The sequence below is a fragment of the Mustela erminea genome, chromosome 7, assembly GCF_009829155.1.
Source record: "Mustela erminea isolate mMusErm1 chromosome 7, mMusErm1.Pri, whole genome shotgun sequence".
In the NCBI taxonomy this organism is placed as follows: Eukaryota; Metazoa; Chordata; class Mammalia; order Carnivora; family Mustelidae; genus Mustela; species Mustela erminea.
The window spans coordinates 41,906,342-41,932,674 of NC_045620.1; the positions used below are offsets into that span (position 1 = coordinate 41,906,342).

At 38.7% G+C, this 26,333-nt stretch overlaps 1 protein-coding gene across 1 annotated transcript in view; it reads left to right on the forward strand.

The window, feature by feature from the left end:
• PCSK2 (proprotein convertase subtilisin/kexin type 2) overlaps positions 1 to 26,333 on the forward strand; it is a 273,679-nt gene that overhangs the window by 17,170 nt on the left and 230,176 nt on the right. The window contains exon 2 of the mRNA XM_032351458.1: positions 25,120 to 25,224. Within this exon, the coding sequence (XP_032207349.1) occupies positions 25,120 to 25,224 (105 nt within the window). The remainder of the gene's footprint in view (positions 1 to 25,119; positions 25,225 to 26,333) is intronic.

The window sequence follows — 26,333 nt, forward strand, 5'->3', positions numbered from 1 at the left end:
ATTATAGCATCAGAATCCACTGAAATAGGCTATATATATATATATATATATATATTTAAGACTATCTTTTTTGAAGAAATTTTAAGTTTACAACAAAATCAAGAGGTACAAAGATTTCTTATATCCCCCTGACCCCCCGCCCACCACTACATGCATATCCTCCTCTATCATCAACATCACTCACCAGAATGGTAATTTTTTTTTTTTTTTACCAAGGATGAACCTACACTGACATATTGTAATCACCAAAAGTTTGGGTAGGGTTCACTCTTTTTGTTAAAAATTCTATGGATTTGGAAAAATCTATATAATGACATATATCATAGTATATCATTATACTAACATACAGACTATTTTGGCTGCCCCTCAAGTCATCTGTTCTCTACTACTCATCTCTCCCCTCCTCTACCCTTGGAAAACTCTGATCTTTTTATTGTCTGCACAGTTTTGCTTTTTTAAGAATATTGGAGAATTGGAATCAGACGAGATTGGGCGCATTCAGGGTGGTATGGCCATAGACAAGGAGAATTGGAATCATACAGTATGTAGCATTTTCAGATCAATTTCTTTCACTAATAATATGCATTTAAGTTTCCTCCATGCCTTCTTATGGCTTGATAACTCTTTTTTTTTTTGTTTTTAAGTACTGGATAATATTTCGTTATCTGTATGTACCACAGTTCATTCATTCACCTACTGAAGGACATCTTGGTTGCTTCAAGTATTAGCAATTATGAATAAAGCTTCTATAAACACCCATGTGCAGATTTTGTGGACACAGGAGTTTTCAAACTCCTTTGGGTGAATACCAAAGAGTACCATTACTCAAATGTATGGTAAGCATATGTTTAGTTTTGTAGGAAACTGCCAAATTGCCTTCCAAAGCAGCTGTACAATTTTTGATTCCCACCAGCAGTACAAGAGAGAATTCCTTTTGCTCCATCATCTCGCCAGTATGTGGTGGTGTCAGTGTTCCAGATGTCAGCCATTCTAATAAATACGTAGTGATATCTCTTATATATGATGTGGACTTTCTCTTCATATGCTTATTTCCCACATGTATGTTTTCATTGGTGAGGTGTCTGTTAAGATCTTTGGCCAATTTTTTAACTGGGTTGTTTGTATTCTGAAATGTTCAGTTTTAAGAGTTCTTTGTTTATTTTGCATAATGGTCCTTTCTGTGTCCTTTGCAAATATTTTCTCCTAGTCTGTGGCTTGTCTTCTAATTCTCTCAATATTATATTTCATAGGGCAGAAGGTTTTAATTTTAATGAAGTCCAGCTTACCATTTCTTTCATAAGTTGTGTCTTTGGTGTGGTATCTAAAAAGGCCTCATATACCCACGGTCATCTAGATTTTCTACTATCTTATTTTCTAAGAGTTTTATAATTTTATGTTTTACATTCAGGTATATAATCCATTTTGAGTTAATTTTTGTGAAGGATGTAAGGTCTGTGACTAGATTTTTTTTGCAAGTGTATGTCCAGTCATTCTAACATCAGTTGTTAAAGAAACTATCTTTATTCCATTGTATTACTTTGGCTCTTCTATCAAAAATCTGTTGACTATACCTATGCAGGTCTATTTCTGGACTCCTAGTTATTTATCAGTTAATCTGTTGATCAGTTAATCTGTTCTTTAATGTTCTTTCACAATTTGTGAAAGATCACTTAATCTATTGATCGGTTAATCTGTTCTTTCACAAATTCCATACTGCCTCAATTAATGCAGCTTTATAGTAAATCTTGAAATCAGGTAGAGTTAGTCTTCCAGCTTGATTCTTCTCATTCAATATTGGGTTGCCAATTTAGGTCTCTTGTCTCTACTTATAACCTTTGGAATCCATTTATCAATATCCACAAAACAACTTGCTAGGATTTCAATTGGGATTGAACTGAATCTATAGATCAAGTCGGGAAGAACTTACATCTTAACAATATTAAGTCTTGGCACCTGGGCGGCTCAGTTGTTACGTGTTTGCCCTTGGCCCATGTCATGATCCCAGGGTCCTGGGATTGAGCCCCACAGTAGGCTCTCAGATCGGCAGGAAGCCTGCTTCTCCCTCTCCCACTCCCCCTGCTTGTGTACCTTTCTTGCTGTGTCTCTCTGTCAAATAAATAAATAAAATCTTAAAAAAAAAAATCACGTCCATCCATGAACATGGAATATTTCTCCATTTACTTACTTCTTTGATGTCACTGATCAGAGTTTTATAATTTTCCTCAAACATATCCTGCACATATTTTGTTAGATTTATATCTAAGTACTTCATTTTGTGGGGTGTTAATGTAAATGGTATTGCTTTATTTCAAAGTTTACTTTCTCATTCGTAGAGTAGGTTTATTTTTAACTTATTCAGTACCCTCACATTTGGATGTTCAGAAATATGTGAGGAAGTAGCACTGAATGTGCCCATAAATATGTCTTGGGCTCAGTCTGTAAATTCACTGTTAGGTGGATGAGATCAGAATAGTTAATCTGAACTTAAAGTAGTTGCATTTAAAAGACAGTACACTGCAACAGGACCATATACCATGATGTGTGTGATATCCCTGCCAAAACACATAATTTCAATCTAATGATAAGAAAACATTAGGTACACCTGGGTGGCTCAGTGGGTTAAGCCTCTGGCTTCAACTCTGGTCATGGTCTCTGGGTCCTGGGATCGAGCCCCTCATCAGGCTCTCTGCTCAGCAGGGAGCCTGCTTCCCCCTCTCTCTCTTTCTGCCACTCTGCCTACTTGTGATCTCTCTCTCTGTGTCAAATAAATAAATAAAAATCTTAAAAAAAAAAAAAAAAAGAAAGAAAGAAAACATGAGACAAGCGAGCCTGGTTGGCTCAGTCAGTTAAGCCTCTGACTTTTGCTCAGGTCACAGGATCCTTCATGGCTCACTTTGAGCCCTGTGCTCTGCAGAGAGTCTGGTTTTCCCTCTCTCTCTTCTCCTCTCCAACTCATGCTTTCTCTCTCTCTCTCTCAAATAAATAAGTAAAATCCTAAAAAAAAAAAAAAAAAATTGGACAACTCCCAACTGATTGGCATTCTACAAAATAATTATCCTGTACTCTTCAAAAGTATTAAGGTCATGAAAGACAAAGACAGACAAACTAAGAAACACTTCCAGATTAAAAAATAATTGGAAATTACACCCAATAAGTGATCCTAGATTGAACCTTGGGTCAGATTTTTCTCAACCACAAATATTGTTAAGACAATTGACAATAAATGATGTCTGCAAACTAGAAAATATAATGATACCTGCACTGCCTTGTTGTTAGGAAATAAATACTGTCTACAAATTACACTCAGAAAATTCAACAAAATTAATATGTACATATAGAAAAATGAAAAAGAAAACACAATAAATGTTAATGACTGAGGACTCTGGGTAAAAGTTCTATGAACATTGTTTACCCTAACCTGAAATTTTTTTTTAATTTTTTATTTTTTATAAACATATAATATATTTTAACCCCCGGGGTACAGGTATGTGAATCACCAGGTTCACACACTTCACAGCTCTCACCATAGCACATACCCTCCCCAATGTCCATAATCACACCCCCTTCTCCCAACCCCCCTCCCCCCAGCAACCCTCAGTTTGTTTTGTGAGATTAAGAGTCACTTATGGTTTGCCTCCCTCCCAATCCCATCTTGTTTTATTCTTCTCCTACCCCCTAACCCTCCATGTTGCATCTCTACTTCCTCATATCAGGGAGATCATATGATAGTTGTCTTTCTCTGCTTGACTTATTTCGCTAAGCATGATACCCTCTAGTTCCATCCACGTCATCACAAATGGCAAGATTTCATTTCTTTTGATGGCTGCATAGTATTCCATTGTATATATATATACCACATCTTCTTTATCCATTAATCTGTTGATGGACATCTAGGTTCTTTCCATAGTTTGGCTATTGCGGACATTGCTGCTATAAACATTCGGGTGCACGTGCCCCTTCAGATCACTATGTTTATATCTTTAGGGTAAATATTCAGTAGTGCAATTGCTGGGTCATAGGGTAGTTCTATTTTCAACATTTTGAGGAACCTCCATGCTGTTTTCCAGAGTGGTTGCACCAGCTTGCATTCCCACCAACAGTGTAGGAGGGTTCCCCTTTCTCCGCATCCTCGCCAGCATCTGTCATTTCCTGACTTGTTAATTTTAGCCATTCTGACTGATGTGAGGTGGTATCTCATTGTGGTTTTGATTTGTATTTCCCTGTTGCCGAGTGATATGGAGCACTTTTTCATGTGTCTGTTGGCCATCTGGATGTCTTCTTTGCAGAAATGTCTGTTCATGTCCTCTGCGCATTTCTTGATTGAATTATTTGTTCTTTGGGTGTTGAGTTTGCTAAGTTCTTTATAGATTTTGGACACTAGCACTTTATCTGATATGTCGTTTGCAAATATCTTCTCCCATTCTGTCAGTAATCTTTTGGTTTTGTTAACTGTTTCCTTTGCTGTGCAAAAGCTTTTGATCTTGATAAAATCCCAATAGTTCATTTTTGCCCTTGCTTCCCTTGCCTTTGGCGATGTTCCTAGGAAGATGTTGCTGCGGCTGAGGTCGAAGAGGTTGCTGCCTGTGTTCTCCTCAAGGATTTGAATGGATTCCTTTCTCACATTGAGGTCCTTCATCCATTTTGAGTCTATTTTCATGTATGGTGTAAGGAAATGGTCCAATTTCATTTTTCTGCATGTGGCTGTCCAATTTTCCCAACACCATTTATTGAAGAGTCTGTCTTTTTTCCATTGGACATTCTTTCCTGCTTTGTCAAAAATTAGTTGACCATAGAGTTGAGGGTCTATTTCTGGGCTCTTTATTCTGTTCCATTGATCTATGTGTCTGTTTTTGTGCCAGTACCATGCTGTCTTGATGATGACAGCTTTGTAATAGAGCTTGAAGTCCGGAATTGTGATGCCACCAACTTTGGCTTTCCTTTTCAATATTCCTTTGGATATTTGAGGTCTTTTCTGGTTCCATATAAATTTTAGGATTATTTGTTCCATTTCTTTGAAAAAGATGGATGGTACTTTGATAGGAATTGCATTAAATGTGTAGATTGCTTTAGGTAGCATAGAGATTTTCACAATATTTATTCTTCCAATCCAGGAGCATGGAACATTTTTCCATTTCTTTGTGTCTTCCTCAATTTCTTTCATGAGTACTTTATAGTTTTCTGAGTATAGATTCTTTGCCTCTTTGGTTAGGTTTATTCCTAGGTATCTTATGGTTTTGGGTGCAATTGTAAACGGGATTGACTCCTTAATTTCTCTTTCTTCTGTCTTGTTGTTGGTGTAGAGAAATGCAACTGATTTCTGTGCACTGATTTTATATCCTGACACATTACTGAATTCCTGTACAAGTTCTAGCAGTTTTGGAATGGAGCCCTTTGTGTTTTCCACATATAGTATCATATCATCTGCGAAGAGTGGTAGTTTGACTTCTTCCTTGCCAATTTGATGCCTTTAATTTCCTTTTGTTGTCTGATTGCTGAGGCTAGGACTTCTAGTACTATGTTGAATAGCAGTGGTGATAATGGACATCCCTGCCGTGTTCCTGACCTTAGTGGAAAAGCTTTCAGTTTTTCTCCATTGAGAATGATATTTGCAGTGGGTTTTTCATAGATGGCTTTGAGAATATTGAGGTATGTGCCCTCTATCCCTACACTTCGAAGAGTTTTGATCAGGAAGGGATGCTGTACTTTGTCAAATGCTTTTTCAGCATCTATTGAGAGTATCATATGGTTCTTGTTCTTTCTTTTATTGGTGTGTTGTATCATATTAATTGATTTGCGGATGTTGAACCAACCTTGCAGCTCTAAAATAAATCCCACTTGGTCGTGGTGAATAATCCTTTTAATGTACTGTTGAATCCTATTGGCTATTTTGGTGAGAATTTTCGCATCGTGTTCATCAAGGATATTGGTCTGTAGTTCTCTTTTTTGATGGAATCCTTGTCTGGTTTTGGGATCAAGGTGATGCTGGCCTCATAAAATGAGTTTGGAAGTTTTCCTTCCATTTCTATTTTTTGGAACAGTTTCAGGAGAATAGGAATTAGTTCTTCTTTAAATGTTTGGTAGAATTCCCCCAGGAAGCCGTCTGGCCCTGGGCTTTTGTTTATTTGGAGATTTTTGATGACTGTTTCAATCCCCTTACTGGTTATGGGCCTGTTCAGGCTTTCTATTTCTTTCTGGTTCAGTTGTGGTAGTATATATGTCTCTAGGAATGCATCCATTTCTTCCAGATTGTCAAATTTGTTGGCGTAAAGTTGCTCATAGTACGTTCTTATGATTGTCTGTATTTCTTTGGTGTTAGTTGTGATCTCTCCTCTTTCATTCATAATTTTATTTATTTGGGTCCTTTCTCTTTTCTTTTTGATAAGTCTGGCCAGGGGGTTATCAATCTTATTAATTCTTTCAAAGAACGAGCTCCTAGTTTCATTGATTTGTTCTATTGTTTTTTTGGTTTCTATTTAATTGATTTCTGCTCTGATCTTTATGGTTTCTCTTCTCCTGCTGGGTTTAGGGTTTCTTTCTTGTTCTTTCTCCAGCTCGTTTAGGTGTAGGGTTAGGTTGTGTACCTGAGACCTTTCTTGTTTCTTGAGAAAGGCTTGTACTGCTATATATTTTCCTCTCAGGACTGCCTTTGTTGTGTCCCACAGATTTTGAACCGTTGTGTTTTCATTATCATTTGTTTCCATGAATTTTTTCAATTCTTCTTTAATTTCCTGGTTGACCCATTCATTCTTTAGAAGGATGCTGTTTAGTCTCCATGTATTTGGGTTCTTTCCAAATTTCCTCTTGTGATTGAGTTCTAGCTTCAGAGCATTGTGGTCTGAAAATATGCAGGGAATGATCCCAATCTTTTGATACCGGTTGAGATCTGATTTAGGACCGAGGATGTGACCTATTCTGGAGAATGTTCCATGTGCACTAGAGAAGAATGTGTATTCTGTTGCTTTGGGATGAAATGTTCTGAATATATCTGTGATGTCCATCTGGTCCAGTGTGTCATTTAAGGCCTTTATTTTCTTGTTGATCTTTTGCTTGGATGATCTGTCCATTTCAGTGAGGGGAGTGTTAAAGTCCCCTCCTATTATTGTATTATTGTTGATGTGTTTCTTTGGTTTTGTTATTAATTGGTTTATATAGTTGGCTGCTCCCACATTGGGGGCATAGGTATTTAAAATTGTTAGATCTTCTTGTTGGACTGATCCTTTGAGTATGATATAGTGTCCTTCCTCATCTCTTATTATAGTCTTTGGCTTAAAATCTAATTGATCTGATATAAGGATTGCCACTCCTGCTTTCTTCTGATGTCTATTAGCATGGTAAATTCTTTTCCACCCCCTCACTTTAAATCTGGAGGTGCTTCGGGCTTAAAATGAATTTCTTGTAGGCAACATATAGATGGGTTTTTTTTTATTATTTATTCTGATACCCTGTGTCTTTTGATTTAGGCATTTAGCCCATTAACATTCAGGGTAACTATTGAGAGATATGAATTTAGGGCCATTGTATTGCCTGTAAGGTGACTGTTACTGTATATTGTCTCTGTTCCTTTCTGATCTACTACTTTTAGGCTCTCTCTTTGCTTAGAGGACCCCTTTCAAGATTTCCTGTAGAGCTGGTTTGGTGTTTGCAAATTCTTTCAGTTTTTGTTTGTCCTGGAAGCTTTTAATCTCTCCTTCTATTTTCAGTGCTAGCCTAGCTGGATATAGTATTCTTGGCTGCATGTTTTTCTCGTTTAGTGCTCTGAATATATCATGCCAGCTCTTTCTGGCCTGCCAGGTCTCTGTGGATAAGTCTACTGCCAATCTAATATTTTTACCATTGTATGTTACAGACTGCTTTCAGGATTTTCTCTTTGTCACTAGGACTTGTAAATTTTACTATTAGGTGACAGGGTGTGGGCCTATTCTTCTTGATTTTGAGGGGGATTCTCTGCACGTCCTGGATTTTGATGCTTGTTCCCTTTGCCATATTGGGGAAATTCTCCCCAATAATTCTCTCCAGTATACCTTCTGCTCCCCTCTCCCTTTCTTCTTCTTCTGGAGTCCCAATTATTCTAATGTTGTTTTGTCTTGTGGTGTCACTTATCTCTCGAATTCTCCCCTCGTGGTCCAGTAGCTGTTTGCCCCTCTTTTGCTCAGCTTATTTATTCTCTGTCATTTGGTCTTCTATATCACTAATTCTTTCTTCTGCCTCATTTATCCTAGCAGTGAGAGCCTCCATTTTTTATTGTACCTCATTAATAGCTTTTTTTATTTCAACTTGGTTAGATTTTAGTTCTTTTATCTCTCCAGAAAGGGCTTTTATCTCCCCAGAGAGGGTTTCTGCAATATCTTCCATGCCTTTTTTGAGCCCAGCTAGAATCTTGAGAATCGTCATTCTGAAGTCTAGATCTGACATATTACCAATGTCTGTATTGATTAAGTCCCTAGTCTTTGGTACTGCCTCTTGTTCTTTTTTTTGTGGTGAATTTTTCCGCCTTTTCATTTTGTCCAGTTAAGAGTATATGAAGGTGCAAGTAAAATACTAAAAGGGTGGCAACAACCCCAGGAAAATATGCTTTAACCAAATCAGAAGAGATCCCAAATCATGATGGGGGAGAAAGGGGATAGAAAGAGGTTCAGAAAGGAAAAAAAAAAAAAGCCAAGAAAAGAAACAATTACAAAAAGAAAACGAATAAAGAAAAACTATTAAAAAGAATATATATATATATATATATTAGATAAACTAGTTAAAAAACGTTAAAAAAGAAAAGCGTAAAAGTTTTAAAAAGTTTAAAAGTTTAAAAAAAATTTAGCAGAAGAAGAGAAAAAAAATTGAAAGAGAAAAAAAATTTAAATTAACTGCAAGGCTAAAGAATCATGGGGAGAAAGCCATGAGTTCCGTGCTTTGCTTTCTCCTCTCCTGGAATTCCGCTGCTCTCCTCGGTATTGAAACTGCCCTCCTTGGTAGGTGAACTTGGTCCTGGCTGGATTTCTTGTTGATCTTCTGGGGGAGGGGCCTGTTGTAGTGATTCTCAAGTGTCTTTGCCCCAGGCGGAATTGCACCGCCCTTACCAGGGGCCAGGCAGAGTAATCCACTCGGGTTTGCCTTTGGGAGCTTTTGTTCCATGAGCGCTTTCCGTAGAGTTCTGGAGGACAGGAATGAAAATGGCGGCCTCCCGGTCTCCAGCCCGGAGGAGCCGAGAGCCCGGGGCCCCACTCCTCAGTGTGCCCTCAGAGAACCACACCCAACTACTCCTGTCTCCCTGGCCTCTGGCCACACTCCGAGCTCACCGAGCCTGCGACTAGTTCAAGGTAACCCCGAGCTGGGAGCTCAATCCTTGGCTCTGTCTCTGTAGCCGGCTTCCCCGTTCTAATACCTGTAAGCTCTGCGACACTCAGACACCCCCGATCCTTCTGTGACCCTGCGGGACCTAAGGCCACGTTGACCCCGCGTGGGCTTCACCCCAGTTTAGCCCCTGGAGTGATGTCCCTCAGCAGAACAGACTTTTAAAAGTCCTGATTTTGTGCTTCATTGCTCTGCTGCTTGCCGGGAGCCAGCCCCTCCCCCCGGGGTCTATCTTCCCATCGCTTTGGATTCACTTCTCCACCAGTCCTACCTTTCAGAAAGTGGTTGATTTTTTGTTTCTAGAACTGCTGTTCTTTTTCTCTTCAATCTGCCGTTGGATTTGTAGGTGTTTGCAATCTTTACACAAGCTTTCCAGCTGATCTCCTGCTAGCTGAAGTAGTCTCAGCCTGCTACTTCTCTGCCATCTTGACTCCTCCCCTATTCCTGAAGTTTTTGTGTGAGTTTGAAATTATTACAAAAATAATAAATTACCCCCAAAAAAGATGTATTGGCTCAAAATTAATAACATTCAAGTCTCTCCCTCTATGAAACAGAGAATTCAGTTTTCTCAATAACCATGAGATTTCATCCAACTTCTGTAGAACAGTATGAAATTGATCAGATTGTTTAACTTTCTGAACTTTACTTTTTTTAATCTATATAATCCAGATGTCAAGTAGAAATGCCTGAATTTTAGGGTCTAGATAAGATTCACTCAACCCCCCCCCCCCATAATTATGTGACCTGTAGAAGTCCTAAACTCTTCTCAACATTCCTATAAATTCTGAGGGTAGAAGCTAGATCCCCTTTTCATTTCTGGATCCATTTTTCTTCTCCCAGTAAATCTTTTTAGTTAACAAATTGTGTCTTCATCCCACACATGCAATTTTTATTGCACTCAATCAGCACTCAGCACTTATGCTAACAGGTGTGAAATTCAGCCTCATTATCTTGGGCTGTCAATCAGACGATACCTACACTTGCTCTGGATGGCAGCTGTGACTTCATAGTTGTTATAGTAGTCTGTGTTTTTAAAAAAGCTTTCTATCTCATGATGGGAGTAGATATTTCATCTCTGTATCAGGTTAAACAAATGACTTTTTGCTGTGTTAATTAAGAAATAAAATCATGCTAGAAAATATTCCTTTCCCTTCCTTTGCCCTAAAGTTGACATTCCAACATGTCTATTTGTAAGCTTCAGAATTCTTGTTGAGATCAGCTTACCTTGCACACAATCCAGGGAACCAGTAATGGTCTCTGGGCAGGTATCAGTAGCATGCAGGGTCCCTCCCCTGATTGGCCCAAAGAAAGACAAAACTTATGTAGGAAAGAAATTTGAGTGAGAGTAAAGAATAGGAGAAAGAGCCTGGGTTCAAGTGAACTTCACTGCACTTTTGTCTACTCACACTTGAAACAGAAATAATAACACCCACCTTACAGGACTGCTTCAATCAGAAAATGAGGTAATTTTTTTGAAGAAACTGACATAGGTGGCAAGATGAATTTACAAATGGATCTTTACTTTGAACTGTTTTCTGTTAGTACAGCAACATCTTTGTTTATGGTTTGAGAATGACTCCCTGTGTGTGTCAATTATCCTATCTAGCAGATCCAGAAATGTTGGCATTCATGCCGTACCTTCTGGGGGAAGATGCCTATTGAATGTCCTAAAGCGTCAGCTGGTCCATACAACATCTTCAGGGTGGGCCTCCTGGCATGCTCTGATTATGGTACATTGATTTTATTGATGACCCAACTTTTGGCCTTCCTATATTTGCCCTGGAATTTTTAAATCCTCTCTGTTCTGTGAGCTAGTCTCTGACTTGCTTTGGCCAAAAGAATATGGTAAAAGTGCTGGTGTGCCAGTTCTAAGCTTGGGACTCAAGAGCTTACACATTCCCATTTAGGTTTTTTTCACTGTTGTATTTATTTTTGGAACCCTGCCTTATCCATGAGAACAAGTCTGGGCAAAGCTGTTGGAGGATGAGAGATGAGGTGGAGGAGAACTGAGGTGCCCCACTAATAGCCAATCAGCACTCAGAAGCCAAACCAACTCCATAAACTACAACTGACTACACATGCATGAAGTCACCCAAGACCTGAACTCAATAAGTCTAAACTACTGACCCAGGAAATTGTTAGCTGAATAGATGGTTGCTATTTGAAACTACCAAGATTTGTGGTTCTTTGTAATACACATCATCATGGTGCTACATGACTGAACCCTGAGTGACTGAGAAGTTTCTTCCAAGAGAACTTGGAAGTTCTTCCTAGAGAACTTTAATGAGGACCCATGGGGCTCTTCAGTCATCAGAGTGGCAGCCTTCCTCCACAGGTTTGCCTGCCTTTCCAATGCTCAGACACTGATCATGTTCTTTGAGGTTCTCTGTGGCAGCAGAGGTATCCAACAGTGGCCCTAGGGAGCTATAAGACTAAGGAAGAGTCAACCTGGCAATTCAAAGACTTGTACCCCTGGGGCTAATAATACATTATATGTTAATTTAAAAAATAATAACTTTGTGTATTTATGCAAATGTATTGCTAGTGGCATATATTTTATAATAATTAAATGTTTTTATTCTATAAAAAAAAAAAAGACTAAGGAAGAGTCTTTTGCAGAAATAGGGGTGGTCTTTACCTGTTGGTCTCTAGACCCACTTTTTGTCCTTTTCTTTCCACAATAAAACAGGAAGAAGTGAGGGGACTCAAATAGCTTAGAAGTGTGAGCGTAAGTCTTCCAAAGAGGAGGAGCTTTGGTTGTGAGAAAGATGAAAGTCAGTAGGGGTGAAGGTTTACAACCTATGTATAAGGGATGGCTCAGGCCGAGGGGCATGATTGTAATACAGGACTTTGTTATCTCCCTTTCTGCCTTTTAACTCCTCTTCTCTTCCTTTCTGTCCCCAGAAACTTCTATTCCATCAGCAAATCTGAATTAAAGTATTTGGCTAGCCAAATACTTGGTTTAGGGAGTTGGCCCTCCCAGAGATAGCTTCACTTTCATGAGACCATTCCCTTTCTCCCCATCCTTACTGCTGACTGCAGAGATTGCATGTGATCCCAGGAAATCAAGAATGGTCTTAGGAAATGTCAGCGTAATGCAGAATCTAGATCTGTCTATATGCAGGGCCCAAAATGAAACTGAGATATATATATATATATAACTTCTAATTTATTCATTCATCTGTTGATGGACATATAGGTTCTTTCCATAGTTTAGGATTGTGGACATTGCTGCTATAAACATTCAGGTGCACTTGCCCCTCTGGATCACAACATTTGTATCTTTAGGATAAATACCCAGTAGTGCAATTGCTGGGCTGTAGGGTAGCTCTATTTTCAACTTGGGGAACCTCCATACTGTTTTCCAGAGTGGCTGCACCAGCTTGGAGTTCCACCAACAGTGTAGGAGGATTCCCCTTTCTCTGCATCTTTGCCTACGTCTGTTGTTTCCTGACTGGCTAATTTTAGCCATTCGGACTGGTGTGAGGTGGTATCTCATTGTGGTTTTGATTTGTATTTCCCTGATGCCAAGTGATGTTAAGCACTTTTTCATATGTCTGTTGGTCATTTGGATGTTTATTTTGCTGAAATATCTGTTCATGTCTTCTGCCCATTTCTTGATTGGATTATTTGTTCTTTGGTTGTTGAGTCTGATGAGTTCCTTATAGATTTTGGATACTGGCCCTTATCTAATATGTCATTTGCAAATATCTTCTCCCATTCTGTCGGTTGTCTTTTGGTTTTGTGGACTGTTTCCATGGCTGTGGAAAAGCTTTTGATCTTGATGAAATCCCAATAGTTCATTTTTACCCTTGCTTCCCTTGCCTTTGGCAATGTTTCTAGGAAGAAGTTGCTGTGGCTGAGGTTGAAGTGGTTGCTGCCTGTGTTCTCCTCAAGGATTTTGATGGATTCCTGTCTCACATTGAGGCCTTTCATCCATTTTGAGTCTATTTTTGTGTATTGTGTAAGAAAGTGGTCCAGTTTCATTCTTCTGCATGTCGCTGTCCAGTTTTCCTAACACCATTTGTCGAAGAGCCTGTCTTTTTCCCATTGGACATTGTTTCCTGCTTTGTCAAAGATTAGTTGACCATAGAGTTGAGGGACTATTTCTGGGGTCTCTATTCTGTTCCATTGATCTATATGTCTGTTTTTGTGCCAGTACCATACTGTCTTGATGATCACAGCTTTGTAATAGAACTTGAAGTCTGTAATTTTGATGACACCAACTTTGGTTTTCTTTTTCAACATTCCTCTGGCTTTTGGGGGGTCTTTTCTGGTTCCATATAAATTTTAGGATTATTTGCTCCATTTCTTTGAAAAAAATTGATGGTATTTTGATAGGGATTGAATTAAATATGTAGATTGCTTTAGGTAGCATAGACATATTTATTTTTCCAATCCAGGAGCATGGAACATTTTTCCATTTCTTTGTGTCTTCCTCAATTTCTTTCATAAGTACTTTATAGTTTTCTGAGTACATATTCTTTGCCTCTTTGGTTAGGTTTATTCCTAGGTATCTTATGGTTTGGGGTGCAACTGTAAATGGGATTGACTCCTTAATTTCTTTTTCTTCTGTCTTGCTGTTGGTATATAGAAATGCAACTGATTTCTGTGCATTGATTTTATATCCTGACATTTTACTGAATTCCTGTATGAGTTCTCGCAGTTTTGGGGTGGAATCTTTTGGGTTTTCCATATAAAGTGTCATATCATCTGCAAAGAGTGGGAGTTTGACTTCATCATTGCTGATTCAGATGCCATTTATTTCTTTTTGTTGTCTGATTGCTGAGACTAGGACATCTAGTACTATATTGTATAGCAGTGGTGATAATGGACTGCCCTCCTGTGTTCCTGACCTTAGGGGAAAAGCTTTCAGTTTTTCCCTATTGAGAATGATATTCACTGTGGATTTTTCATAGATGGCTTCGATGATATTGAGGTATATACCCTCTATCCCTACATTGTGAAGAGTTTTGATCAAGAAAGAATGCTGTACTTTGTCAAATGATTTTTCAGCATCTATTGAGAGTATCATAAAGTTCTTGTTCTTTCTTTTATTAATGTAGTGTATCATATTGATTGATTTGCAGATGTTGAACCAATCTTGCAGCCCAGGAATAAATCCCACTTGATCATGGTGAATAATTCTTTTAATGTACTGTTGGATCATATTGGCTAGTATTTTGGTGAGAATTTTTTGCATCCATATTCATCAAGGATATTGGTCTGTAATTCTCCTTTTTGATGAGGTCTTTGGTTTTGGGATAAAGGTAATGCTGGCCTCATAAAAGGAGTTTGGAAGTTTTCCTTCCATTTCTATTTTTTTGGAACAGTTTCAGGAGAATAGGTATTAATTCTTCTTTAAATGTTTGGTAGAATTCCCCTGGGAAGCCGTCTGGCCCTGGGCTCTTGTTTGCTGGGAGATTTTTGATAACTGCTTCAATCTCCTTACTGGTTATGGGTCTGTTCAGGTTTTCTATTTCTTCCCGGTTCTGTTTTGGTAGTTTATATGTCTCTAGGAATGCATCCATTTCTTCCAGATTGTCAAATTTGCTGGTGTATAGTTGCTCATAATACATTCTTGTAATTGTTTGTATTCCTTTGGTGTTGATTGTGATCTCTCTTTTTTCACTAATGATTTTATTAATTTGGGTCATTTCTCTTTTCTTTTTGATAAGTCTGGCCAGGAGTTTACTAATCTTATTCTGCTCTAATCGTTATTATTTCTCTTCTCCTGCTGGTTTTAGGATTTCTTTGCTGTTCTTTCTCGACCTGCTTTAGGTGTAGGGTTAGGTTGTGTACTTGAGACCTTTCTTGTTTCTCAAGAAAGGCTTGTATCACTATATACTTTCCTCTCAGGACAGGCTTTGCTGTGTCCCAAAGATTTTGAACAGTTGTGTTTTTCATTTTTATTTGTTTCCATGAATTTTTTAAAATTCTTCTTTAATTTCCCAGTTAATCCATTCATTCTTTAGTAGGATGCTCTTTAGCCTCCATGCATTTGAGTTCTTTCCAACTTTCCCTTTGTGGTTGAGTTCCATTTTCAAAGCATTGTGGTCTGAAAATATGCAGGGAATGATCACAATTCTTTGATACTGGTTGAGACCTGATTTGTGACCCAGGAAGTTATCTGTTCTAGAGAATATTCCATGTACACTAGAGAAGAATGTGTATTCTGTTGCTTTGGGATAGAATGTTCTGAATATATTGTTGATGTCCATCTCATCCAGTGTGCCATTTAAAGCCTTTATGTCCTTTTGATCTTTTGCTTAGAATATCTGTCCATTTCAGTGAGGGGGGTGTTAAAGTCCCCTCCTATTATTGTATTATTATTGATGTGTGTCTTTGATTTTGTTATTAATCGGTTTATATAATTGGCTGCTCCCATGGTAGGAGCATAGATATTTAAAATTGTTAGATCTTCTTGTTGGACAGACCCTTTATGTATTGTATAGTGTCCTTCCTCATCTCTTATTATAGTCTTTGGCTTAAAATCTAATTTATCTGATATAAGATTGGCCACCCCAGCTTTCTTTTGATGTCCATTAGAATGGTAAGTTGTTTTCCACCCCCTCACTTTAAATTTAGAGGTGTCTTTGGGTCTATAATGAGTTTCTTGCAGATAGCATATCAATGGGTCTTGATTTTTTTATCCTTCTGATATTCTGTGTCTTTTGATTAGGGCATTTAGTCCATTTACATTCAGGGTAACTATTGAAAGATACGAATTTAGTGCCATTGTATTGCCTGTAAGGTGACTGTTAATGTGTTACTATATATTGTCTCTGTTCCTTTCTGATCTGTTACTTTTAGGCTCTCTTTTTCCCTAGAGAACCCTTTTCAATATTTTTTGTAGGGCTGGTTTGGTGTTTGCAAATTCTTTTCATTTTTGTTTGCCCTGGAAGCTTTTTAATCTCTCCTTCTATTTTCAATGACAACCTATTAGCAGGATATGTAATCTTGGCTGCATCTTTATCTCGTTTAGTGTTTTGAATATATTATGCCAGTCTTTTTTGGCCTGCCAGGTCTCTGTGGATACGTCTGCTGCCAATCTAATATTTCTACCATTGCGTGTTAGAGACCTCTTGTCCCAAGCTGCTTTGAGGATTTTCTCTTTGTCACTGAGACTTGTGAGTTTTACTATTAGATGTCAGGATGTGGACCTATTTTTATTGATTTTAAGGGGTGTTCTTTGTGCCTTCTGGATTTTGAAGCTTCTTCCCTTCGCCAAATTAGGGAAATTCTCTGCTATAATTTGCTCCAATATACCTCCCCCACCCCTTTCTTCTTCTTCTGGGATCCCAATTATTCTAATATTGTTTCATCTTATGGTATCACTTATCCCTTGAATTATTCCCTTGTGGTCCTATAGTTGTTTATCTCTCTTTTTCTTAGCTTCTCTATTTTCCATCAGGTGGTCTATATCACTAATTCTCTCTTCTGCCTCATTTATCCTGGGAGTAAGAGCCTCCACTTTTGATTGCACCTCATTAATAGCTTTTTAAATTTCAACTTGGTTAGATCTTAGTTCGTTTATTTCTCCAGAAAGGGATTTTATTTCTCCAGAAAGGCATTCTCTAGTATCTTCCATACTCTTTTCAAGCCCAGTTAGCACCTTGATAATCATCATTCTGAACTCTAGTTCTAACATCTTAGTAATGCCTGTATTGATTAGGTCCCTAGCTGTCAGTACTGCCTCTTTTTTTTTTTTTTCCGAGGTGAGATTTTCTGCCCTGTCATTTTATCCAGTTAAGAATAGATGAATGAGAGAACAGAATACTAAAAGGGTAGCAATGGCCTCAGAAAAATATACACTAACCAAATCGGAAGAGACACAAAACCAGGGGGAGAAGAAAAGAGGGAAAAAAAATTATATATATATACATATACATACATACATACAGATAGATAGATAATATATATATATATTAGACTAGTGACTAGAACAGAGCCTCACACTTGATTTTGGGTGTATTTTTCTGTTAGAAGAAACTGCCTCCCAAAATTTTAAAGAAAGAAAAACATATATGTATGTATGTGTGTATATATATATACACACATACATACATATATATGTAAACATGGGTAAACATGATGAAGGGATGGAATATGAATGTAAAGATGAAAATTTTAAAAGTTTCTAAAAAAGGAGTTGATAAGAAGTTTTGTTGAAAAAAAGAAAAAATAAGAGTAAAGAATGTGATTAGACTGGAGACTAGAACAAAACTATGCACTAGATTTAGGGTATATTTTGATCTGTTAGAGGTAACTGTATCCCAGATTTTAAAGAAAGAAAAAGCTGTATGTACACAAAAAATAAGGCTAAATACAATGAAGGGATAGAATATGACTGTAATGATGAAAATTTTAAAAGATTTTTTAAAAAGGTATTGATAAGATAAAATAGTTAAAATATAAAAGAGGAAAAATTTTAAAATAGAATAAGAAAAAAATTAAATTAAAAAAATTTAACTTTGAGAGACTAAAGAATCATAGGTAGGGGCGCCTGGGTGGCTCAGTGGGTTAAGCCTCTGCCTTCGGCTCAGGTCATGATCTCAGGGTCCTGGGATCGAGCCCCGCATCGGGCTCTCTGCTCAGCGGGGAGCCTGCTTCCTCCTCTCTCTCTGCCTGCCTCTCTGCCTGCTTGTGATCTCTCTCTGTCAAATAAATAAATAAAATCTTTAAAAAAAAAAAAAAAGAATCATAGGGAAAAAACCATGAATTCTATGTGCTGTATTCCCCTTGCTCTGGAGTTCAACAGTTCTCATTGATCAGTGAAATTGGTCTTGGCTAGATGTTCTTGCTGATCTTCTGGGGGAAGGGCCAGTTGCAGTGATTTTCAAATGTGTTTTTCCAAGGCAGAAATGCATTACCCTTGCCAGGGGGCAGGCTAAGAAATCAGCTTACATTTGCTTTTGTACAAACACTTTCTGTACAGCCTTGGAGGATGGGAATGAAGGTGGCAGCCCCCCAGTCTGGCCCATAGTAGCTGAGAGCTCAGAGCCCCACTCCTCAGTGTGCCTTCAGAGAAAAGCAGTCAATCCCTCCCATCTACCTGGTCTCTGGCCACACTCCAAGCTCACCTAGCCTGTGACTGAGCACACGATTTCTCTCTGGCACATGGCCCCACTTGGAGTCTCCAATCCCAGCAGATTCCTGCCACACACTCCCATGCTGCTCTTTCTGGAGAAGGAAGGAGGGGGTCTCTCCGGATCTGCCACTTGTGGGGTCTCTGCTCAAAGTGTAGTGGTACAACTGTGCCTTAGATCATAGTTTAAGATAATCCCAAGCTGAGAGCCTACTTCTCAGCTCCGTCTCTGCAGCCAGCTTCCCCACTCCGATACCTGGGAGCTCTGCCACTTTCAGACACCCCTGGTCCTTCTGTGACCCTGGGACCTGAGACCACTCTGTTCCTGTGAGGGCTCTGCCCCTGCTTAGCTCTGGAGTGATGCTCCTCAGTGGAGCAGACTTCTAAAAGTTCTAATTTTGTGCTCTGCTGCTCCACCACTTGCTGGGAGCTGGCCCTTCCCCTGCAGTCTATCTTCTTGTCACTTTGGATTCACTTCTCTGTATGTTCTACCTTCCCAAAAGTAGTTGCTTTTCTGTTCCTAGAATTGCTGCTCTTCTTCTCTTTGATCTCCTATTGAGTTTGTAGGTGTTCAGAATAGTTAGATAAATATCTAGCTGAACTCCTGGGACCTGATGATATCAGGCCTCCTACTCCTCTGCCGTCATGCTCCTTCCCCCAAACCAGAGAATTTTAACCGTTTGGAGGGTCTGGACCCATTTAAGAATCTCTAAAAAGCTGTGGGGTCTGTTGGGGACAAGCAAATGCATAGAAGAACAAAATCTGGGTTTGAGGCCATGCTTACTGGAGCATCCATGGATTTTGTAAATGAATCAAACTCTGGTCCAAATTAAAGCAGGCAGTGGGCTCTGGGAGGATTTTATATGCATTTTGTTTGCTTCATAATTGGCTGCCAGCTCCCTGACATTCCCTCCTATTGAGGAATGGGAATGTATGGGCTCAGGGAAAAGCTTTAGCTTGGAGCCATGGCTATCGGGGGGAAAAGAAGCAAGATGGAAGGAAGAAAGGCAATAGGAAGTGTTTCTGGGACCCATAAAATTTTGCAGCATAATGAGAATTTCTAAAAACTCTGCAAGTCTGAGCTAGCAACATTATTATACTGTCACCCAGCCTGAACCTTCAAGCTGACAATTTGCTGTAATTCTTCTTTCACTTGTTTTTCTCCTTCCTTCTGGAGCCAAGTATATTTTGTCTTAAGAAAAAAAGGTGATGGCATAAAAGAAGGGTATGTGTGTGTGTTTGTGTCTAAGTGAAGAAAACATTTGAAAATATACTAAGTGCTGATGTATATGAGAGGTTTCTTACTGGAACACTCAGGTAAGTGTTTGAGGACCTAAGACTATTTCTAATATGCCTTTTCTATTTATAAGATTAGCATTCTACTTGAAAAACTAGGGAACGCATGAGCATTGTATCATCGAGGTCTCTGTAGGCAGCAACCTTATACTACTGTATAGTTACACAGCATCTGTCTTTCTCTGCTTGTGGTGGCCTCCTGCTTGTGCACTGATCTCAGACAGCCCTTTTCAGATGCTCAGAGGACAGCAGATTTGGGATCTACAACCCAAAGAGGCAAAATAACACCAAAAAATAACAAATGCCTGCAAACTAATTTTCTGTTAGGTCTGGGACCAGTCACTTTGTCTATTTATTGCCATTTTCTAATTTCCACTCCATGAGACCAGTTAGCTCCATCTCTGTCCTACCCGAGACACTGCTCCTAATCAGAGAATCCCAGGTCTTGGGTCCCAAAAACATAGCAGAGAGGAGGTCACTCACCAGCTTGGCTGTCTTTCAGTCACACCTGCTTCATAGCCATAGTTGCAAAGGTATCTGGGGCATAGACCAATGCTGCAGTGGAAACAGCATGATGGGAAGTGTGCTGATTTCTAGTCAGGAGACCTGGGATTTCTACCAGGAGTTCCTTCTCAATTGGGAGAGCCCTGCCCCTTCCTGAGCCAGAACCTTTTCTCATTTTATAAAGTGAAGTGGTTAGTCAGAGACAAGGTGCAAACCAATTGCCTCCAGGGAACATAACCATTGACCTCTGTATGTGACAATAGGATGTGATGGGGCCTCTGGCTTGAATGTCCTCTTAAGGACATTCAAATTTAATTTTTTAAAATATTTTTACATCTTTTAAATTTCAGTTTGAAGATAACTTTAGCCTTTTTTTTTTTTTTTCCAAAAATGGCGCATGCACACCAAGGTTCATAGTGGCATGGTTCACAATGGCCAAAAGGTGGAAGCAACCCAGGTATTCATCAACACACAATATACATTCAAGGTATATTTAACCTTGAAGAGGGAGTGAATTCTGACACATGCCACATATGGGTGAACCTTGAAGATACTGGGCTGAGTGATATAAGCCAGTCACAAAAAGTAAGATACTACCTGATTCCAGCCTTTCCCAAGTTATGGTTACATAACCATAGCACAAATATCAAAACCAGGAAAATAACTGATATAATATTACTAATCAATCTATAGAATTGGTTCAAAAATTTCCCATTAATATCTTTTCTACTGATCTGGGATCCAATCAAGGATATGCAGTCACAAAGGTGATGTTATCTTCTTCTTGCTGCATCATAACATGAAGCACAGGATTTTGGTACATTTCTTCTCCAGTGAGGCTGACTTGACCAGTTCTTTAAAACAGTATCTCTCAGGTTTCTCTATTATAAAGGTATTATTTTTCTTTATTTATCATCTTATTCACCCACTAAGTTTAGTATCATTGCTGATGTTTGCCAGTCACAATTATTACCATGGTGTTTCCTAAAGGGTGGTATCCAATTTCTACCATTACTTCTATATTATTAATTTGAATTCCACTCGAAGAAAGAGTTTTCCTTTTGCCTCAACTAATTTCTGAAAATCAGTAAAACAAAGCCCGAATAATGTCCCTCCAATGCTCATTGGTGCTTGATAACATCAAAGTACTTTCTAGTGTTAAAATTTTCAGATTCATCATGTCCCCCACAACAGGAAATAAAACTCCCAAGTTTATACCACCTGACAGTGATCAGAGGCACAAGTCTTTGGAAAGCAAAAGGTCAGCACACTTATATTTTCTTTCCATTTCCATCTTCTATCCACCCTCACTTTTAAAATCAAATCCTGACATACCCTGAATATATCAGTGGGGTTAAGCAGAAAAAAACATTCAAGAAACACTGAGCCTGGAAAATGCACATGAAATATTTAGTTTAATTTGCCTAGGAGAATGTGATTTTTAATGAACAGGAACTAAATCATAAAAGCTGCAGTGTTCTAAAAGATTTTCATTCACACACCAGACTCCTAGACAAGTTTGCTGTACCTTTGAAGTTCATCCGGTATTTGCTGCTCTGGCCCCAAGGCCCCCTCTCCACTGTGCCAAGAAGGTCATTTGAAGAATTTTTATAGAGCTCTTTCAGGCTGGTATCACCAATTAATAGACAGAACCATTAGTGTAGAATTTCAAGTTTTCAAAGTCCTAAAAGCTGGGAAACAAAACTCTTTTTTAAGCCAGCTATTTGTTTCTTGTTATCTGTTGCTGAGTAACAAACCAACCTAAAACTTAGTAGTACAAAACAACAGTGATTTTATTATGTTCATGGAATTGGGACCAGAAATTCAGGCAGGGCACATGGGAATTCAGGTGGGAAGGCTTAGTAGCTGAAGGATGATTAGCATGGCTGGAGTCTGGGATCATCCAAAGATTCCTCATTTATATATTTAAATATTTTTTACTTATTTATTTGACAGACAGAGATCACAAGTAGGCAGAGAGGAAGGCAATGAGAGAGGAAGGGAAGCAGGCTCACCACTGAACAGAGAGCCCAAGGTGGGGCTCAACCCCAGGATCTTGGAATCATGACCTCAGCCAAAGTCAGAGACTTTAACCCACTGAGTCATCCAGGTGCCCCCCATTTATATATTTAGCACCCAAAATGGGATGACTTCAAGACTTGGCCCAACCAAGTTTGTCAACCAAAGCACTCCACAAGTCTCCCAAAGTTGCTTGGGCTTCCTCATAGCATGGCAGCCTGGGAGTAGTTGAACTTCTTAAATGGCAGATCAGGACTTTAGGAGAAAGTGTTCTGATGAACAAGGCAGAAATCGCATGGCCTTTTATGACCTAACCTCAAAAGTCACATCATTTTCACCATACCCTTGTGATCAAACCAGTCACATTCCTCAGATTCAAGAGTTGGGATCATGTATTCCATCTCTTGATGGGAAGACTGTCAAAGAACTGGTACCTATGTTTTAAAAATAGCCACACTCTTCAAAATTGAAACATTAGGAAAATACATACTTAAATAAAAATGAAAATATTTGCTTTGTTTGAATAACTTCCCTTCCTCCAGAAATTTCATGCCACATTCCCCAGATATCCCTCTGACTGAAAGAATCTCTCCTTAGGGTTCTAATGGCTCCTTGCCCATAACTGTGTTGGAGCACACTATACTCTAAAAATATTTGCTAACACTTACTGAGTGCTCACTGTGTTCCAGGCGTTATTCTAAGAACTTTCCATGCATTATCTCACTTAATTCTCAGACAACATGAGGAGACACTCTTATTTTATAAGTGAATAAATAGAGACCCAAAAGCGTTAAATAACTTGCTAGAGGGCCATGTTAAGTAGACGACCCAGTGTTTAAACCAAGGCACCCCAGAACTCATGCTTTTAAATCATTCTATCACAGAGTATCATTTATATGCTACTGTGTGTATATAGGACTTCCCTGGTGGATTGAGAGCTATTTTCATGTCATATTTACCCTTGACTATCCAGCACAAAACACAGCACCTTGTTTATGACAAGCAATACCAAGAGGCATAAAAGACATGAACAGGGAATTCAAAGAGAAGGATTTAAAGTGTTTAATGGACATAGGAAAAGATGTTTAAGCTTTAAAAACAATTAGAGAAATCCAAATAAGATGGCATATTTTGTTTGTTAAATAGGCATTAATTAAAATGTCCAATGTTGAAAGTAATGGACAATGGATATTTTTATTCTTACTTTTTAGTTGTTCTTATACAACTTCATAGGAAACCTTTTGGAGGAATATTTAGGGGCATCTAGGTGGCTCATTCGATTAAGTGTCTTCCTTTGTCTCAGGTCATGATCTCAGGGTCCTGGGATCAAGCCTGGCATTGGGCTCCCTGCCCAGTAGGGAGTCCACTTCTCCCTCTGCTTCTCCCCCTGCTCATGCTCACATGCACGTGCATGCTTTCTCTCTCTCAAATAAATTTTTAAAAGTCTTTTAAAAAATGCTAATGTTCATAATCTCTGCTTAAATGATTGAATTCCTGGGATGTATTCTTCAAGAAAACTCTTGCCTATGCACACAGTGACATTTACAAGGCTGTTCATCACAGGATTTTATAAAATAACACCTTTATTGAGACATAATTCACAAATCATAAAATTTGCCCTTTCAAAATGTACAATTCAGTAATTTTTAATATATACAAAAAGTTGTAAGATCTTACCATGATCTACTTTTTGATCATCCTAAAAAGGAACCTTATACCATTATCAATCACTCTGTGTTGCTGTCTCCTCTTAGCCCCTGATGTAAACACTAATTTATTTTGTATTTCTCTGTGTTTATCTGTTCTGGACATGTCATATAAAGGAAGTTATACAATATGTGACATTTTTTTTTTAAAAAATCTGGTTTCTTTTCTTTAGCCAGTAGTTTTTAATTTTCCTCTGTGTTGTAGCATCTAACAATGTTTCATTTATGTTTGTTCTCAGATAACATCTACATACCACATTTTGTTCATCCTTTCATCATTTGGCTAACATTTAGGTTGTTTCTAGTTTTTACCTATTGTTAATACTGCTATGAAGAAAATTTGTGTGCATATCTTTGTGTAGGCATATGCTTTCATTTCTCTTGGATATGTACCTATGATTAGAATAGCTGGATCATTTCTTTAACATTTTAACATTTTGAGTAACTGCCGAAGTGTTTTCCAAAGTGGCTGTGCCATTTCATTTTATGGGTTGCTGGTTTTTTTCATTTTCTTGATGATTTTTCTGGTTGTGAAAGCACAAACATTCTTAATTTTAATGAAGTCTGATTTTGGAGGGTTTTTTGCCCTTTGTACTTTTGGTGTCACATCTAAGAAGTCATTGCCTAACCTAAAGTCATGAATATTTACTTCTAAGTTTTATTCTTAGATTGGTAGAGCACCACCTCTTACATTTAGGGCTATATATAATTTTGAGTTAAAATTTTTATGTAGTGTAATGATAGGGATCCAAGACAGATAGTCCTGCTGTGAAGACAGGAGTAGGTCACAACACAATTCTGGAGCAACCAGACATGGAGTGGAAACACTAGTTCAAGAGAAGAGAGTGGAGAACTTGGTGTGGGTGAACGTAAAGGGAAGGCTCCATGGAGAAAGAAATTTTTTTAAAAGGGTGGAAATTAAATAGAGGAAAGACTGGAGGATATTTGGGGAGGAGAAGTGAATGGGCAGCATATAAGAAAAAGTAGAGAAAATAAAATTACAGTGATAGGGAAATAGATGTCCAAGTCTAATAGGAACTTGCCAGGTTTCTCACATCCATCCCATTCCAGGGAGTCCTTGCATGCAAGCTCAGCTTTAGTTTCGCTATCCTGGGACCACCCCCAGAAGCTAATTATATCTTATGTCTGATTGACTCTCCACAGCTTCCCTTCACTGAAGGCCTGTACCACTTTTATCACAATGGCCTTGCAAAGGCCAAGAGAAGACGCAGCCTACATCACAAGCAGCAGCTGGAGAGAGACCCCAGGGTGAGTTTCTCTGGATACCTGCCTTTCATTTCTGCCACAACTGAGCCCACTGGCAGGATGTATACAAGGGCGGGCTGGGAATTTTGAAGTAAAGACACTCAGTGTATGTGATAAGCAAAATGGATCCTTAGCAGAGTGACACTGGAGACTCTCCACTCCTCTACCTTGTGCATAATAAGTAAGTCTTTTATAGGCTATGGGGCAGGGGAGGAATAAACAGAGATACCATCCCTTTACTCGCTATCTTCTCCTACATTATTGTGTTTACACTTCTGGTTGCCTCAGAACCTGTTTTGGCAAATGATGGATGGGGAGAAGCCAAACTGTTTAATTATTCTTTTTATGGAAGGTTTCTACTGGTGAGTCTATGCTCTGAGGAGGTTGCTGTGCCCCATTTGGGGCATGGAGAAAAGACTGGGCCAACGAGTGATTAGCTCACCATAGGCAGCAGGCTTCTCAATATCCATGTGTGTTTGCATCCACAAGACGACCTCAGCCCTTCTCTCCTATATTTTCTCACACTCATCTAATTTATCTTCATGCCTTGATGGTGCTCATAATCCCCATTTTTAACTTACAATCTTTACTTTGCTCTTAGAATCCAGATCTCATTTCATACTCACCCTGGAAGCTTAAATTCTCTTCTCCTCAATCAAACTTATTACGTTACCCGCAAAGCAGCTCCTTTTCTATAATAGGAATTTGGTCATCCCCAAACCCTCCTTCATCAAATCTCTTCTGCCATTCCCCCTATACTTACAGACTCATTCAATTGAGTAAAATAATTTCTTTCATGCAGTTCACTAAAAGGGAAATTAATAATCCAGTCAAATTGCTCTCTGTACATTGACAGCTGCATAACTCTTCTCCAGAACTCTTGGGGGAAAGTGGGTATAAAATGGGTCAGACATTTGAGTTAGGGATTTACACATGAGACTCTTTTTGAATTGATGGAATCTGGAAACTCATTCTTGTGGGCTTTTCATGTGAACATTTGACTGGATTTAATTTGGGCTTTAATTAGGAATACAGATGAAACAGACTCTCCAGCAGACCACCAACTGACAGGCCACAGGCAATTTTCCTTTAACTCCTCAACCCAGGGGATC